This window comes from Candoia aspera, chromosome 1 (assembly GCF_035149785.1).
Source record: "Candoia aspera isolate rCanAsp1 chromosome 1, rCanAsp1.hap2, whole genome shotgun sequence".
In the NCBI taxonomy this organism is placed as follows: Eukaryota; Metazoa; Chordata; class Lepidosauria; order Squamata; family Boidae; genus Candoia; species Candoia aspera.
The window spans coordinates 8448393-8462069 of record NC_086153.1 but is presented as its reverse complement, the minus strand read 5'-3'; the positions used below and the strand labels follow the sequence as shown (position 1 = coordinate 8462069).

General features: G+C 41.3%; 1 protein-coding gene across 10 annotated transcripts in view; it reads left to right on the top strand.

Moving 5' to 3' along the window:
* The window catches only part of MSI2 (musashi RNA binding protein 2), a 527555-nt gene that overhangs the window by 397658 nt on the left and 116220 nt on the right, over window positions 1-13677 (top strand). For all 10 annotated transcript variants that reach the window (XM_063296967.1, XM_063296952.1, XM_063296934.1 and 7 more), the window contains exon 8: window positions 7719-7801. In XM_063296967.1, the coding sequence (XP_063153037.1) occupies window positions 7719-7801 (83 nt within the window). The remainder of the gene's footprint in view (window positions 1-7718; window positions 7802-13677) is intronic.

The following is a 13677-nucleotide window of genomic DNA, read 5'->3' as shown; positions in this document are numbered from 1 at the left end:
AATTGCCATTCTCTGTGGTTGCTGCAGATGAGGATCCTTTTTGGTAACAACAGGATATTAAGAGACTGGGTTGATAAATTGTGGGATATTACATTAGTAGCCAAATTATCATATTACATCAAAAAAGAAAAAAGACAAACTTATGGGAGACTTATCTGCTTTTATTAATTTGTGTAAGGGTCTACTTCGGCTTTTCCCAACCTAGTGTCCTCGAGAAACATCCTCCACAGTTGCGAGAGCTGCCTGCCGTATCTCAAATCCAGCACATTAGGGAAAGCTGATTTACTTCCGTATGCGCATTGTATTATATCTTATTTACAACTGCAATGAGAATCCATTTTTTTTTAAAAGCCACATTGTTTCCTGAGTATTTCATTTCATGGGATGAACCTAAACCTCGTGATATTTTGTGAGAAAATAAGCTTTGATTTAATATGCCTTGCCAAATTTATGCGAGCTTAGCCATACGTGAAAATCTCTGCTGGGTTCACAGAGCTGCATCACGATTCTTCTTTCTTTCCGTCTGCCAGCAAGTGTTTTATTTTCTTAGCGGTTGCCCATCTAGATTGTGCATTGTAAGAAGGCCTTGCTTGGAAAAATTTGCCTTCCCTGTTGATCTGATGCTTCTCAAGGTGAAAAATCTCCGTGTACCACTGAGTTTTCCCTTCTGTCCCCTCCAAGTAGGAACAGTCATATCTTGAGAGACTAACGTGTCACCAAGATTTCCTGGGGCAGCCCATGCTACGATGCAGAACCGTTGGCCAGGAAGTGTATTCAGTCTTATTCTTGGAAGCCGTGGGGTGAAATTACTCCCCATCACTAGACTGAGAGTACCCAAAACAGACTTTCCAGCAGGATTCTGTAGGCAAGAATTCAAAAGCCATCTTCCTTTTTGCATTACTTGGTGCTTGGGGGAAGTTTAAAGCAAAGCACGGAAACAGCATGGGAGAAACAGATTCAGCTAAGTCTGTTTTTCCTGTTTCGTTTAACCCCTGCCAGGGATCGGTCTTAAGTGCACCAACCTGATGTTCAGATGCCACACTGGCTAGAAGCCAGGGGAGCCCAAATCCATCACATCCGTCAGGAAGGCTCCAGATTGGGATACTGTCAGGATTGCAGTGTGTCTCCTTAAAAACACTGAATTCCTTCTTTGAATTCTAGATATTTTAAACATGAAAAAAAATGGGGGATCTGATTGATGGATCTCCATTATCTCCCACGTGTGTTTACCTGTGTTTGCAGAGCGAAGTAAAATCCTGTAGATGTGGTTCAGTCACTGGTGTGTGTGCACACATAAATCTCAGACCACCACACCATGGTGTCATCAGATCCATATTTCAGTTAACCTAACATAGGGTCTCTTCAGCAGCAAATGCAAGCATGAAATATAGCTTGGAGGAGGAATTGGGGGTGGGGGTAGGGGAAGCCCACCAAAATGCTGCCTGCAGAAGCATAATTTTTCCAAGCAATTGGGGCTTGGCACTTCTGTCACGCCTTGTTAATTTTATTTATGGCTTCTACCAATTTTTGTATTGTTTTAATCATGTACAGTTTCAATCATTCTTACTCTGTTGGGGCTGCCGACAAACAGGTTTGTGCATACAAATGTGTCCGTTACAAATGGCCTTACACGTGTGGGAAACTTTCTCCAGTGCAGAGAGCAAATTTTTATGTCGGTTTTATGTTTAAAAGTAAAAGTGATACGGGGCGCCCCGCCAAGAAAGAAACATTCCCGGCTTCCCTGGATCTGCAGCAGACTTCGCAGGGCAACCTTTTTTCACCCGAGGTGTTGGTTTCACTGTGTTGGCAGTGGAGGATGGGAGCTGTAGTCCTGCATGTGTAGAGGGCTGGTCAGGAACAATGCCTGTTTGTACAGCCTGTTGCGATGGGTATTAACATCTCTCTCATCCTTCTTGTGTGAAAATATTGAACTTCATAAGGCCGCTTAAAAGATCTGAGCTACTATATTTCCAAAAGTATTTTTGCTTGCATTTCTTTTTTTCCTTTAAAAAAAAATGGGGACCTCCCCCCCCCCCCAATCATTTGGTTCAGATGATTACATTTTAGGGGCATTTCTCCATTCTCATTGTGCCTCCCTGTATTTCACTGCCTTTCCTTTTTTCCTCCAAAAAGATTATTCAAATATATATCCCATTTTTATTCACCTGAATAAAGGGGGTGGGTGGGTGGGAGAGAGCCTGTTTGACTCTGCTAAAAGCGCTTATCTCTTAAATAGAGCTTGTTAGCTTCCCATAATACCTTCATTCAAGAGGACGCAGTATAATTTCATTTAAAAAATGCACACTCCTTGACAACCGGATTCCCATTTATGACACCATTTTAAACCGCCTCTTTTGTTTTGTGTTAATCTTTCCTATATGTTTTCAGGAATGGGGTGTTGTTTTTTTTAAATTGTTGTTGAATCTTTGTACCACTCATAAGAAATAATTGTTTGCTTAATCCAAAAAGGCTTTAAGACTTGAGGTTATTTAAAACGGTGCATATTCATTACCTTAACTAATGGAGTATGAAGAAGATATATTCCCCCTTTCCTTCCCTCCCTCCTTCTTTCCTTCTTTCCTTCCTTTTAGTGTGCTTGTATTTGTGAGGAATTAGACAGATCTTCTCTCCCCTTTTTTATTTCACCTTGTTACAGGTGATGGTGCTTCCTTTTCTGTTCCAGGATCTATATAGAAAAATCTTCCAATGAACAGTAGTGCTTTGTTGGCAGATAATCATCTTTAAAATATAGGAGATGTAAGAAACTTTAAATTAGCTGATCCTGGTCACATTTTTTTTAAAAAATCTGCATTTCCAGTGAACTATCCTTTGTATGCTGATGGTTAAATTACTAGTGTGGCTCGCGATACCAGGATGTTTTCCTACAGCATGATTTCTTGCCAAGTAACTGCATGTAACCTTTCAGTCATCAGCACTTCTTTTGTGCTAAGCTGAGAACTAAACATTCTTTGAACGGTGAAAAGGTCCCCTGTGCAAGCACCAAGTCACGTCTGACCCTTTGGGGGATGCTGCTTTCATGATGCTTCTTGGCAGACTATAGCGGGGTGGTTTGCCGTTGCCTTCCCCAGTCGTCACCTTCCCCAGCAAGCTGGGTACTCATTTTACCGACCTCGGAAGGATGGAAGGCTGAGTCGACCTGAGCCGGCTACCCGAGAATCCGGCTTCCTCTGGGATCAAACTCGGGTCGTGGGGAGAGTTTCGGTTGCAATACTGCCGCCCACCCCTCTGCGCCACACCAACATTCTTTACTCAGTGATAAACTTTCCTTGGGGAAGGAACCGAACAGGCCAAAATCAAGACAGAATTTTCCAGGTGTAGAGGCCCAAAACAGGGGCTATCCCTGCTTTCCGTTTTACTCAAAATTGGAAAGATTGAGACAAGTCCATGGATTTATTTATTCCAATTTATTTATAAGTTGATTGACAGGTTCCAAGGGGAATTCTAAATCCTGCTTTTGGGAGCTAACTAGGCATTCTGGTTTCTTCTGAAGAGAACATTTACCACTTCCCCTTCTAGAACATGGAAGAGGAGATAGAGGATTCCCAAGGATTCCCACATAAACCAGTCTTTTCCAGCCTATAGGCTATCCTGGCTGAGGGGAATAGGAGTTCAGTACTTCTAGGGAATTATGGGAGTTGAAGTCCACACATCTTAAAGTTGCTGAGGCTGAGAAACGCTGTTCTAGAGGGTATCAGGTTGGGTAAAACTTGAGCCATGGATCATAGTCCCATGTCCAGCAGTAACATCACACAGTTGAGGAGCAGAATATTTTTGTCTTAAGCCTTGACTCTTTAGTCTACAAAAGAGAAGATGAAGGGGAGATGTAATAGCAGTCTCCAAATACCTAAAAACTTGCAAAGTACAAAAAGAGGTGAACTTGTTCCCTGTTAAAACAAAGGGCAGGACAAGGACCAATGGGTTGAAAATAAAAGAAAGGAGGATAAGGCCGATTGTCAGAGGTAGATCAGAAAAATGGTGAATCCTTCTATCTGGATAGTTTCAGAGGCTAAATGGCCATCTGTCTCCATGGTTTAGTGGATTCTCTGATTTTGTGAATCTTCAATAAACTCAAAAATAAAGTATCTTTTGATGAGATCAGGTTCATTTTTCTCCTCTTGTTAAATCACCTTTGAGCAAGGTTTTTATCTCTCTCTTGAACCAAAGCGCTAGATTCCCTAAGGAAGGTATATTTTGCAGGCCTGAAGCACCACAGAATTTGGAAAACGTGAATGGTTGTGATGAAATGTCTGGCTTGGTTGGCAAGGTTACTGCTGTTTTCTGATAAATCCCCATTTGCTTTGCCTTACTGGCAGCTGAAGGAAGGAAAGGGGAATCAAAACTGAAATTCTCTGCTGCATTATTTGCTAATGAGTTACTAATGATGAAGATGTTTCTGGCAATCAAGCAATTAATGACTTGCAGAAGTGGACTTTCTAAACTTGGGCAAAAATCTGGGTCCCTGTGGTATGCAGTTCTAATCATACCAATAACACAGTCCCTAAATTCCAAGCATGTCTTAGTTAGTGAACTGAATCGTAGGCATCCACCTGGAAACAACAAGTGGACAATTAAGGAGCAATTAAACAGTGTGGCTGAGAGAGTAAAGGAAGACAGCAGGTTGAGAAAAAGCAAGGTGGTGCACTTAGAAGAGAGCTACTGAGGTCAGCATCCTACCTTGCTGCAAATCCATTTTTAGTTTAGTAAAACTCAGACAAGTCAACTGGCATAAGCCACGTACATAGATGAAGAGAATGGAACTCATTGACTATCATCAAAGAATAGTCATTGTTAGAAAGCCAAAGCTTCAGATGCTGCTTGAAATTTACTTACAACATCTGCTAGGATTGTGCAGTGCTTTAGATTCAAAGGCAGAAAAGAAGTTTTGGAGAATGTGGGGTCTTGAATGTTGCACCTGTCCACAACTCAGTTCCTTAAAGCAACCTCAACTTTTCCAAGGATTGTGCAGTTGCCCTCTGCAGCTGCCGTGCAGTCCTAGAGAAAGATGAACAATCAGTTGTTAAGGAACATAATTGGCTTGTAGACTTAGAGGCTGCCAGCTCCCAGGGAAAAAAAAAATGAACATCTGGAACAAACAGTCCAATACATCAAAGGAAAACTAACAGAGGCTCAACATCCACCTTAACCCCAAGCCTGGGAGCAGAGCCAGTTTCCAGGGGCTTGTGGAACAGCTGCAGGTTGGGAGCTGTACAGATCTCCAGAGGGATGCTATTCCAGAGGGCAGGCACTATGACAGAGATGTCTTGGTTGATCATGCTAGACTGGCTGACATCTGGCAGTGCTGAGTAATCCAGCCCACGTCTCCCAACTAGGTCTCCATGCACCAAATAGCCCTGTTTACAGTCTTTGAAAGGAATTGGCCCTACATATGTCAACTTCTTTGAAACTGACTAGGTCCTGTAGAATTCTCATATGAACAGGAACGTCATGGTTTATGGATTTCAAAGGTATAAATCTGCATTACTCTGTGGACATTCTCCATTTGTAATCTTGCCCACTGGCTTGATGTTTATGAGACGTTACTCTGCTCAGTGCAGATGGTTGGTGTGCATAAGTGCAAATTATGTGGATCATATCACCATTGACTAAACGTTAATTTCCTGAGCCTGCAGTCGCTGTGTGGAGCAAAGGTTTTGGCATCTGCTGAGTGCCGAATTCCTTTCCTGTTAATAGCTGCCAGATCTCTGTGGTCTATTCTGGGAATCAGATTCTGTTCAATAGGTTTACTTGGAGAGCCGTCACTTTATTCTAATGGGTTTCTATATTTATTCATCCGCTGGGCAGGTACCAGAAACGTGACGAGAGATGTGTGATCATGGTTAAACTACATGGAGCTTGCTGTAAAGAAATGATAATAATAAATCAGTTCAGTTTTGCCCAGAACAGTGAAAACTAGACAGGTAAACAAACCATATAGCTGAGGGGCAGACAGCAGGCATCAAATGGCCTTAAAGTGGCCCAAATCAGACGCCTCTTTGAAGTTGCAGTGCTGAGCAGATGAGAGGCCTGCAACTTCCCTACATCCTTGAAGGCCTCCGGATATCCTGATGTGGTATTAGAGGAAGTAATTCAGGAAGAAAGAGACAAATAACCACCTCTGGATCTTGGCTGACCTCACAGAGCCGCTGCAGCAGTGAGAGCGCTTTGAGATCCAAAAAGCGTTGATAATACTGACTGCTTTCCAGGGAGAGCGGGGCTGCTTTCTTTTAACCCTTCTCACCAACCGCCAAGCTCCTTTCATTCTTTTATAACGGGCTTGCTCAGAGCTCCCTCCAGTGCATCTGCAAATAACGGATTAGTCAATCAAATCTTCAGTATGGCCATCGGGCCACTAATTAGGTGCAGATGAAAACAAATAAACATGTGCGTGTGGGTTTATGAAACTGAAAAGAAAAGAAGTTAATACAGTTTTTAAAACTCAGAGTTGGATGGTGCATATTAAGACACAGCATTGGGCAGCCTGGAAGGAAATATCCGAAAAATGGCCAGAAGTGGTGCTCTCTGCCAGGGAATTTCTTCGGGATAGGATGGATTCCCTGTAGAGAGAAATACAGGTAGTCCTTGCTTAATGACCGCAATTGGGACCAGAATTTTGGTTGGTAAGTGAAGCGGTCATTAAGCAAATCTGACCCAATTTTATGACCTTTTTTGTGGCAATTGTTAAGTGAATCACTGCAGGCGTTAAGCGAACCATGTGGTTGTTAAGCGAATCATGCAGTTCCCCACTGATTTTGCTTGCCAGAAGCCAGCCAGGAAGGTCGAAAATGGCGATCACATGACCACAGGACACTGCCACAGTCATAAATGTAAACCAATTGCCAAGTGCCCAAGTCGTGATCACGTGACTGTGGGGACACTGCAACGGTTGTAAGTGTGGGGACCAGTCGCAAGTAGTTTTTTCCAGCACCGTCGTAAATCTGAACTGTCACTAAACAAATGGTTGTTAAGCAAGGACTACCTGTAAAGAAAGTATACCTTGTGGGGATGGTTCCAAAGACGATGGCAGAAGTGAAGCCCTGAGAAATTTCAGAGCTGTGATAGTAGACAAGTACGAAGCTGGCACATGCTCATTTGGAAAGGCCCTGTGTGCTGTGAGGCTGGGAACCAGACTTCGGTTGATTGGAAGATCCATGTCCCAGACTGTTTATGATTATCTCTTTGTTTTATTGTCCCTTTCCAACCCATCCCTTGCTGTTTGCTTAATGAGACCTCCCTAACAGGGAAATTCCCACTGGGTTTAACTGTCCTGAAAGACTGTAGGACTTTATGGACAAGCAGGAGTATGATTATTACTCAGAATCTGTCAGGTGCAACAGACTTTTATGCCCGTTTTATTTCAGGTTTAATATATCCTATTTAAAGTAACTATTTAAATGCATAGGAAGGGTATTAGATAGAGTTGGAGGTAGGAAATATAGAAGTAGGTCTTTATTTTCATCTCTAGCAGCCTCTTGTTGATGTAATCCATATTCATCTTAATTTTTTTTCCCTTTTTTTCCTAAAAACATGACCCCCCAAAAAAAACCTGCTAAAAAAAAATGCTTTGTCAATATCTGTTTGTCTGGTGATATAACCAACATGCCTGAAAGTAATTTATTTTTCAAGCAATCCAAAAAGAAGTCTAACCTTGTTTAACGTAATTTTTAAAAATGCTTTCTCTCTCTCTCTCTTTTAAATAGGATTTGGCTTTGTAACTTTTGAGAACGAAGACGTGGTGGAAAAAGTCTGCGAAATTCATTTTCATGAAATCAATAATAAAATGGTAAGTTTTCCCAGCAGCAGTTCCCATTTTTGTAGAAGTTGGGCCTTTTCTTCCCTGGCCGGTGAGATCTCTCCCAGTTGCCCTTGAGAGGATGGTTGTGTTGTGGACCAACCTGTCAAGGATTCCTTTCACCCTCTTGCACTTTGTCTGCAGAGCTGTGTTTTAGGCATCCACTTTCCCATAGAACGAGTAGTTTTCGTATTTTTGGACCTGTTCCTCATAAGTCAATGCCCCATTCCACCTTTTAGAGGAATGCCAAAGTACTGAAGTGCCTTTTCAATGACATTCCTAGCGTATGCGCAGTGTGATAGGTTCTCTTGTGTTCTTCCACAACTGCCTGTGCAGATAACAATTGTTGCTGAATGTGCTTTGAATGACAGCTATTCTTTAACAAAATACAAATGGCTATAAATAGCACAAGATTAGGCATTTATTTGAAGTGGGTTAAGATTTAAAACAAAAACGGTTGAAGACTCAGCATGCTGACATCTCATGCTTCAGAAGCATGTCCAAGAGAGGTTGAATGTTCTCTTGGGAAGGAGTGTAGCTCAAGCGATGGAGCCCACATGTGACAGACTGACATGCTCAGGTTTATTTTCTTGCCTCTCTAGTTTGAAAAAAAGGGGGGGATGGGGTCTGAAATCCTTGAAAGCTTCTGTGTTGGATTAGAACAGGGTTTCTCCAACCACCAGGCCACGGACTGGTACTGGTCCATGGCCTGTTAGGAACCGGGTCACATAGCAGGAGGTGAGTGGTGGGCGAGTGAGCGAAGCTTCATCTGTATTTACAGCCGCTCCCCATCGCTCTCATTACTGCCTGAGGTCTGCCTCCTGTCAGATCAGCGGCGGCATTAGATTCTCTGTTAGAATGCAGTCTGAGTTTTGCAGCAACAGCGGAAAAAGTGCTGGGCTCTGCAGCAACGGCAGAAAAGTTGCAACAGAGCCCAGCTTGACAGATGGGACCGTCTAGTTGCAGGAAAACAAGCTCAGGGTTCCCACTGATTCTGCATTATGGTGAGTTGTATAATTATTTCATTATATATTACAATAATAGAAATAAAATGCACAATAAACGTAATGCACTTGAATCATCCCGAAACCATCCCCTCACCCCCAGTCCACAGAAAAATTGTCTTCCATGAATCAGGTCCCTGGTGCCAAAAAAGTTGGGGACCACTGGATTAGATGGTCTCATAGTTGAACCTGGTACAAGAGAGCCTACTAATACAATGTACAGGCAAGTGGAATAGAGCTAACATGGAACAGTAGAAAGCCTGGACTGTTGGACAGTAATCCAGGGTATGAGAATGAGCAACCAAGGAATATTGCTATTTCATTTATGAAATGCAGGATGCTGAATGGTTTGGCTGTAGAGCACAATTCCATCAATGTCAGAGGAACTCCTGTGAGGCTGACAAAGTGGCTGTGATTTGATCTGTTGAAAACAGCAGTGCTGAATTCTAGTGGTGGGGCAAAGCCACAAAGTGAGATAGGTCTACCAACAGACACTCAACCTGAGAATGCCTGTTGGCCAATGACCTAGAATACTTCACGTTGTCTGCTAATGTGATGGTATGTGGGAAAGACCTTGGGAGACTGAGCCAAGAGACACTACCAAGGGAACAGTCAGATAAGAGACAGCATAGCCTGCAACTGGATAGTGGGTGGCCAAGAGGCTTGGAAGGGACCCTCCCTAGTTTCTTGGGCTGTAAAGGAGACGGTGGGAGAACTGTACTTTCAGACTGGCAAGATTCGGTCAGTGTAGCTTTACAGTAAAGTAGAATTAGCTCATCTGCTCATGTTTCCTGTCTGGTTTACCCAGCGAGGCCAACATCAATCTTTCAAGTCTGAAAGAGTTAAAGAGATGAAAGTACGATCAGGCTATCTCATTGTCTTCAAATCTAATTTCTTCAAAACCATTCACTTCTTTTTATTTATATGTGCATATGTCCCTACTGTGGTGAAAATCTGATGTGCAGTGCCCCTCTGAATTCAGCAAGCTGTAACTTCTCAGTTTTTTTCACCATATTTTATTATGTCAAACCAATTAACAAAAGGAAAAAATAGACATACATGCAACAGTGTTAGCAGTACAATCTAACATAAAATAATGACAGATCCCAAAATTATATTATAAGCAGACCAGCTGCAAATAATTTGATCATACTTCTCGTAAGCTTTTTTCTTTGCCATGTTTAAAAAAACGCTAATTCAAATATTGACAATCAATACATGTCAACAATCCAACACATATTGTATCAACAATTGGGCATAGTTTTCACCTTTCAATTTTGTACAATAATACTTTTATCTAAGCCTCATGGACCCAAAGTCTACAACTGTTTTTTTTTAAATACCTTTAATAGATTTTTTTTAAATAAAGCGATAAAAACTAACAGGAACTAATAATTAAGATAGAGAATAGAGGAGAGAAAAAAGTAAAGAACAAAAAAGAAAACAAAGTCAAAAGTGCAGAAAGGAAAAGAAGGAAAAAGAAACTAAAAAAAGAATGACTTCTGACTTTCTTTTACAACAGATAAAGGTGTAAATTTACATTAAATTCTTACTCTAAGTTTACAATGTAACTTTCATTTTTTTAATTATCTACTATTATTTCTAATCACCAAATCCATATATCGTGATTTCATTTTTTTTTCTGTTTCACTCAAGAAGTCCAGAAGGGGCTTCCAGTCAACATTAAAATTAATCAATGCCTTCTCTCTAATCAAAGCTGTCAGTGTTGCCATCTCGGCCAGCTCCATCAACTTCACTATCCCTTCTTCCATTGTAGGTAATGTCAAATCTTTCCACCATTGTGCATATAAAAGTCTTGCTGCTGTTAACATATATAGAAACAACTTCCATGGGTCCACAATGCTTGATGTCTGGATAGATTCCAAATTCAAATCTTCAGCGCCTAGCAATTGATCCTGCCAGTATTCATTTTAATAATCCTACTGACATCCGGTCCAACTGTGACAATAATAACCCTAAGTCTATACCGTGTGAGTTAGCCTTCCAACTCTTGAATTGTATCAACTTCTGAGGAGACATTAGAAGATTGCACCATAAATATGGGCTTTTCGATGCAACCTCTAGAATCAGGGCAATTTTAAAAATTTCCCCTGATGTAATTAAATCTGATTTGGTCAATAAGATTTCAAACATCAAAGGAAAAATAAATTCCAAGGCTGCAATTTTAGAGGTAATTTCTATAATACATCTTGGAATGGCCCTTCATGAACCTCAATCAGAGACCAGTATCACACAGAGAAGGATTTTAATTAGCCTGAAGACTGATATTTTAGGGCAAGTATGTTTGGAGTATTTTGTTTTAGCTGAGGGGCAAGCACATGAGAAGGAGACTTTAGTTGTGCTGTGGAAAGACAATCCATTTGTTGAACAAATGGAAAATCCTGAAAATCTTCTGCTAAATTGATCTGGAAGACAACTGCAGAGACCCGGTGGTGCTAGACCTTGATTTGCATCTCTGCTTAAAATAAAGTTTATTGCATGTTCCTGGCATGCAATCTCTTAGCCTCATCTACATCACAAGACTGTTGTTTGCAACTGTAAGCTCCCTGGAGAAGGGACAGGATACAGATAAGTACAATAAACCTCAAGAAGCCAAAGTTTTTCTCAAGTTTCTACTGTATTATCTCATAATGTACCCTCTTCTTTTTGTCTGGACCAGAGAACAGACTTTGACACTTCTCAGTAAATGCAGAGCTGTCCCAATACAACAATGCATCAGGAATATTAGGTAACCCAACCCTGTGTTTTAACTGGTACAGTACCTTTAATGTTTCCAGCTAAATATTCTTTCCCTTCCCTTTTGTTCAAAATACCTTCTGCTCTCCCAAATGTGTTTTCAGACAGCCTCTTATATATTGGTCTGTTACCTGTTCCCAACTTTAAATTTAATAATGGAACTTTTTTAAGCTGGATAAGATCAAAAGAGTCTCCTTAGCATATGCTGTAAGCCGATTCAATATTAGACTTGCTAATTTTTCACAGGGCTCTGAAATAATATCCTTCGTATTGTTCCTTTTGGCACAATATGCATCTGAAATGAAAACAGCAGATCTGTTTCATGCTCCAGGTGGAGATGTCAGGACTGGTCTTCAAAAGCATGGTTGGAACAGGAGTAGTCCAGGCGCACCTGTTCCATTCACTTTGATGGGCATAGTTGGACTGACACAGTTAGATGGCTGGCAAAGGGGAATAATAATAATAATAATAATAATAATAATATCTGCCTATCCCAGGTCTTTGGGAAGGCTCGATAGGTGGACAAAAATGCCAAATCCAGTCTAAATATCTGGCTGACTGTGCGACCAACCATAATAATTTATTACGTTTGTTATAGCCACACCCTATGAGATTCTGGTGGCTTACAAAATCCAGAGACAGTAAAAACATTTAAACACTTTTTCTGCTGCAAACCAGGCTAACTAACTGAAACAAACACAGGCTATTTTAAAAGCATATTTACTTCTCTTACCATATGAGTTCCCTTTTAACCCAGTTCTTGCTTCAAGAACACCTAAATTCTTAACTTGACGTATTTATTAGGCAGACTAAATTGTGCAAACAGAGAAATTTATAAGTGGGTCATGTCCCCCGTAGACTGTCTGTCTATAATTGGCTGGCCAGCACAGTGCCCTCTTTCATGTTCAAGTCCCCTTCCTCCTTGGTGGGCCCTCATCCCAACACCAAAAAGTCAATCGCTGGACATGCGCAGTTCTCCATGGGATGCTTGCAGAGAGTCCTCCTTGTGAGTCCTACCCCCAAGATTGCTTGCCTGTTTGCAGAACCTGGGCTCTGCTGAATTCATGGATTCCTCAGTCTTTTGGATAGATATTTCTACAGTACTTGGCTACAGTGAGATCCTTATTGAGAAGAGTCATTATCAGAATTTCCTGGATTGAATTCCAAGTTATTATTGAGAAATGGATCGTGGCTTGCAGCCTAAAACTGGTGTATCTGTATGTGCACGTGTGAGTATTTTTGGAGAGTTGAAGGTGATCTGGAAGAAGTGTCCCTATTTGTAATGGGTCCATTCATTCTACTTTTCCATCTGGTGAGCTGGTTTAACAGGTTTTTGTGTTTTCCAAAACCATCAACAGTTGTATGACAAGGGAGAGGGATTGAGCTCAAAACATGTGTGCATTTTTTGAACATTTATTTTATTTAGAAAAATATATACATCCTGCTTTTATTATTGTCTTTTCTTCCGTGTGAGATATTCCAATGTGATGATATAAAAATGGCAACAACAGCCAAACAACCCCACAGTGAAATGAAAACAAATGAAGAGGGAAAATAATTCTTCAAAGCTAGAAAATGCGTGAAAAGAGGCCTTGGTGAGGCCAGCTTGCAGCCTGGGCAAAGCTGCAGAACCATTTTTTCCATCCCAGTTGTAGCTCTGACATTGGAACAGAGAAAAGAACCGGTCCAACAACTTGTACTGCAGAGGCAAATTCATCAGTGGTCAAGAAAGACCAGCCTCTCAACCCACAATCAGGACTCTTAGGTAGCATTGGCTATCTTCAGCCTCTTGGGCTCTATGATTAATTTCAGAATGCTCAGTTGAGCCTCTGCTGAGAATCTCCAGTCAAACTGCATCTCCTCAAGGCCTCCTGGCCTTTAAGCATATTCCCAGAAAGGCTAACGGGACAAAACCCATCACAGTATTCTAGCTGAATTTAGTAGTCAGGCCCTAGGGATGGTCCTTAAAGGGTCTTGTTGGGTCAAGGTGATGGCAGTTCTTCTTAAGAATCATTATTATTTTCTGGATTCCATTGGTATGGAAGCCAGACCTTTGAGCTAGTTAATGATGTTTGAAGTGCTGGGTGTGGGTAGCAGGAAGATGGA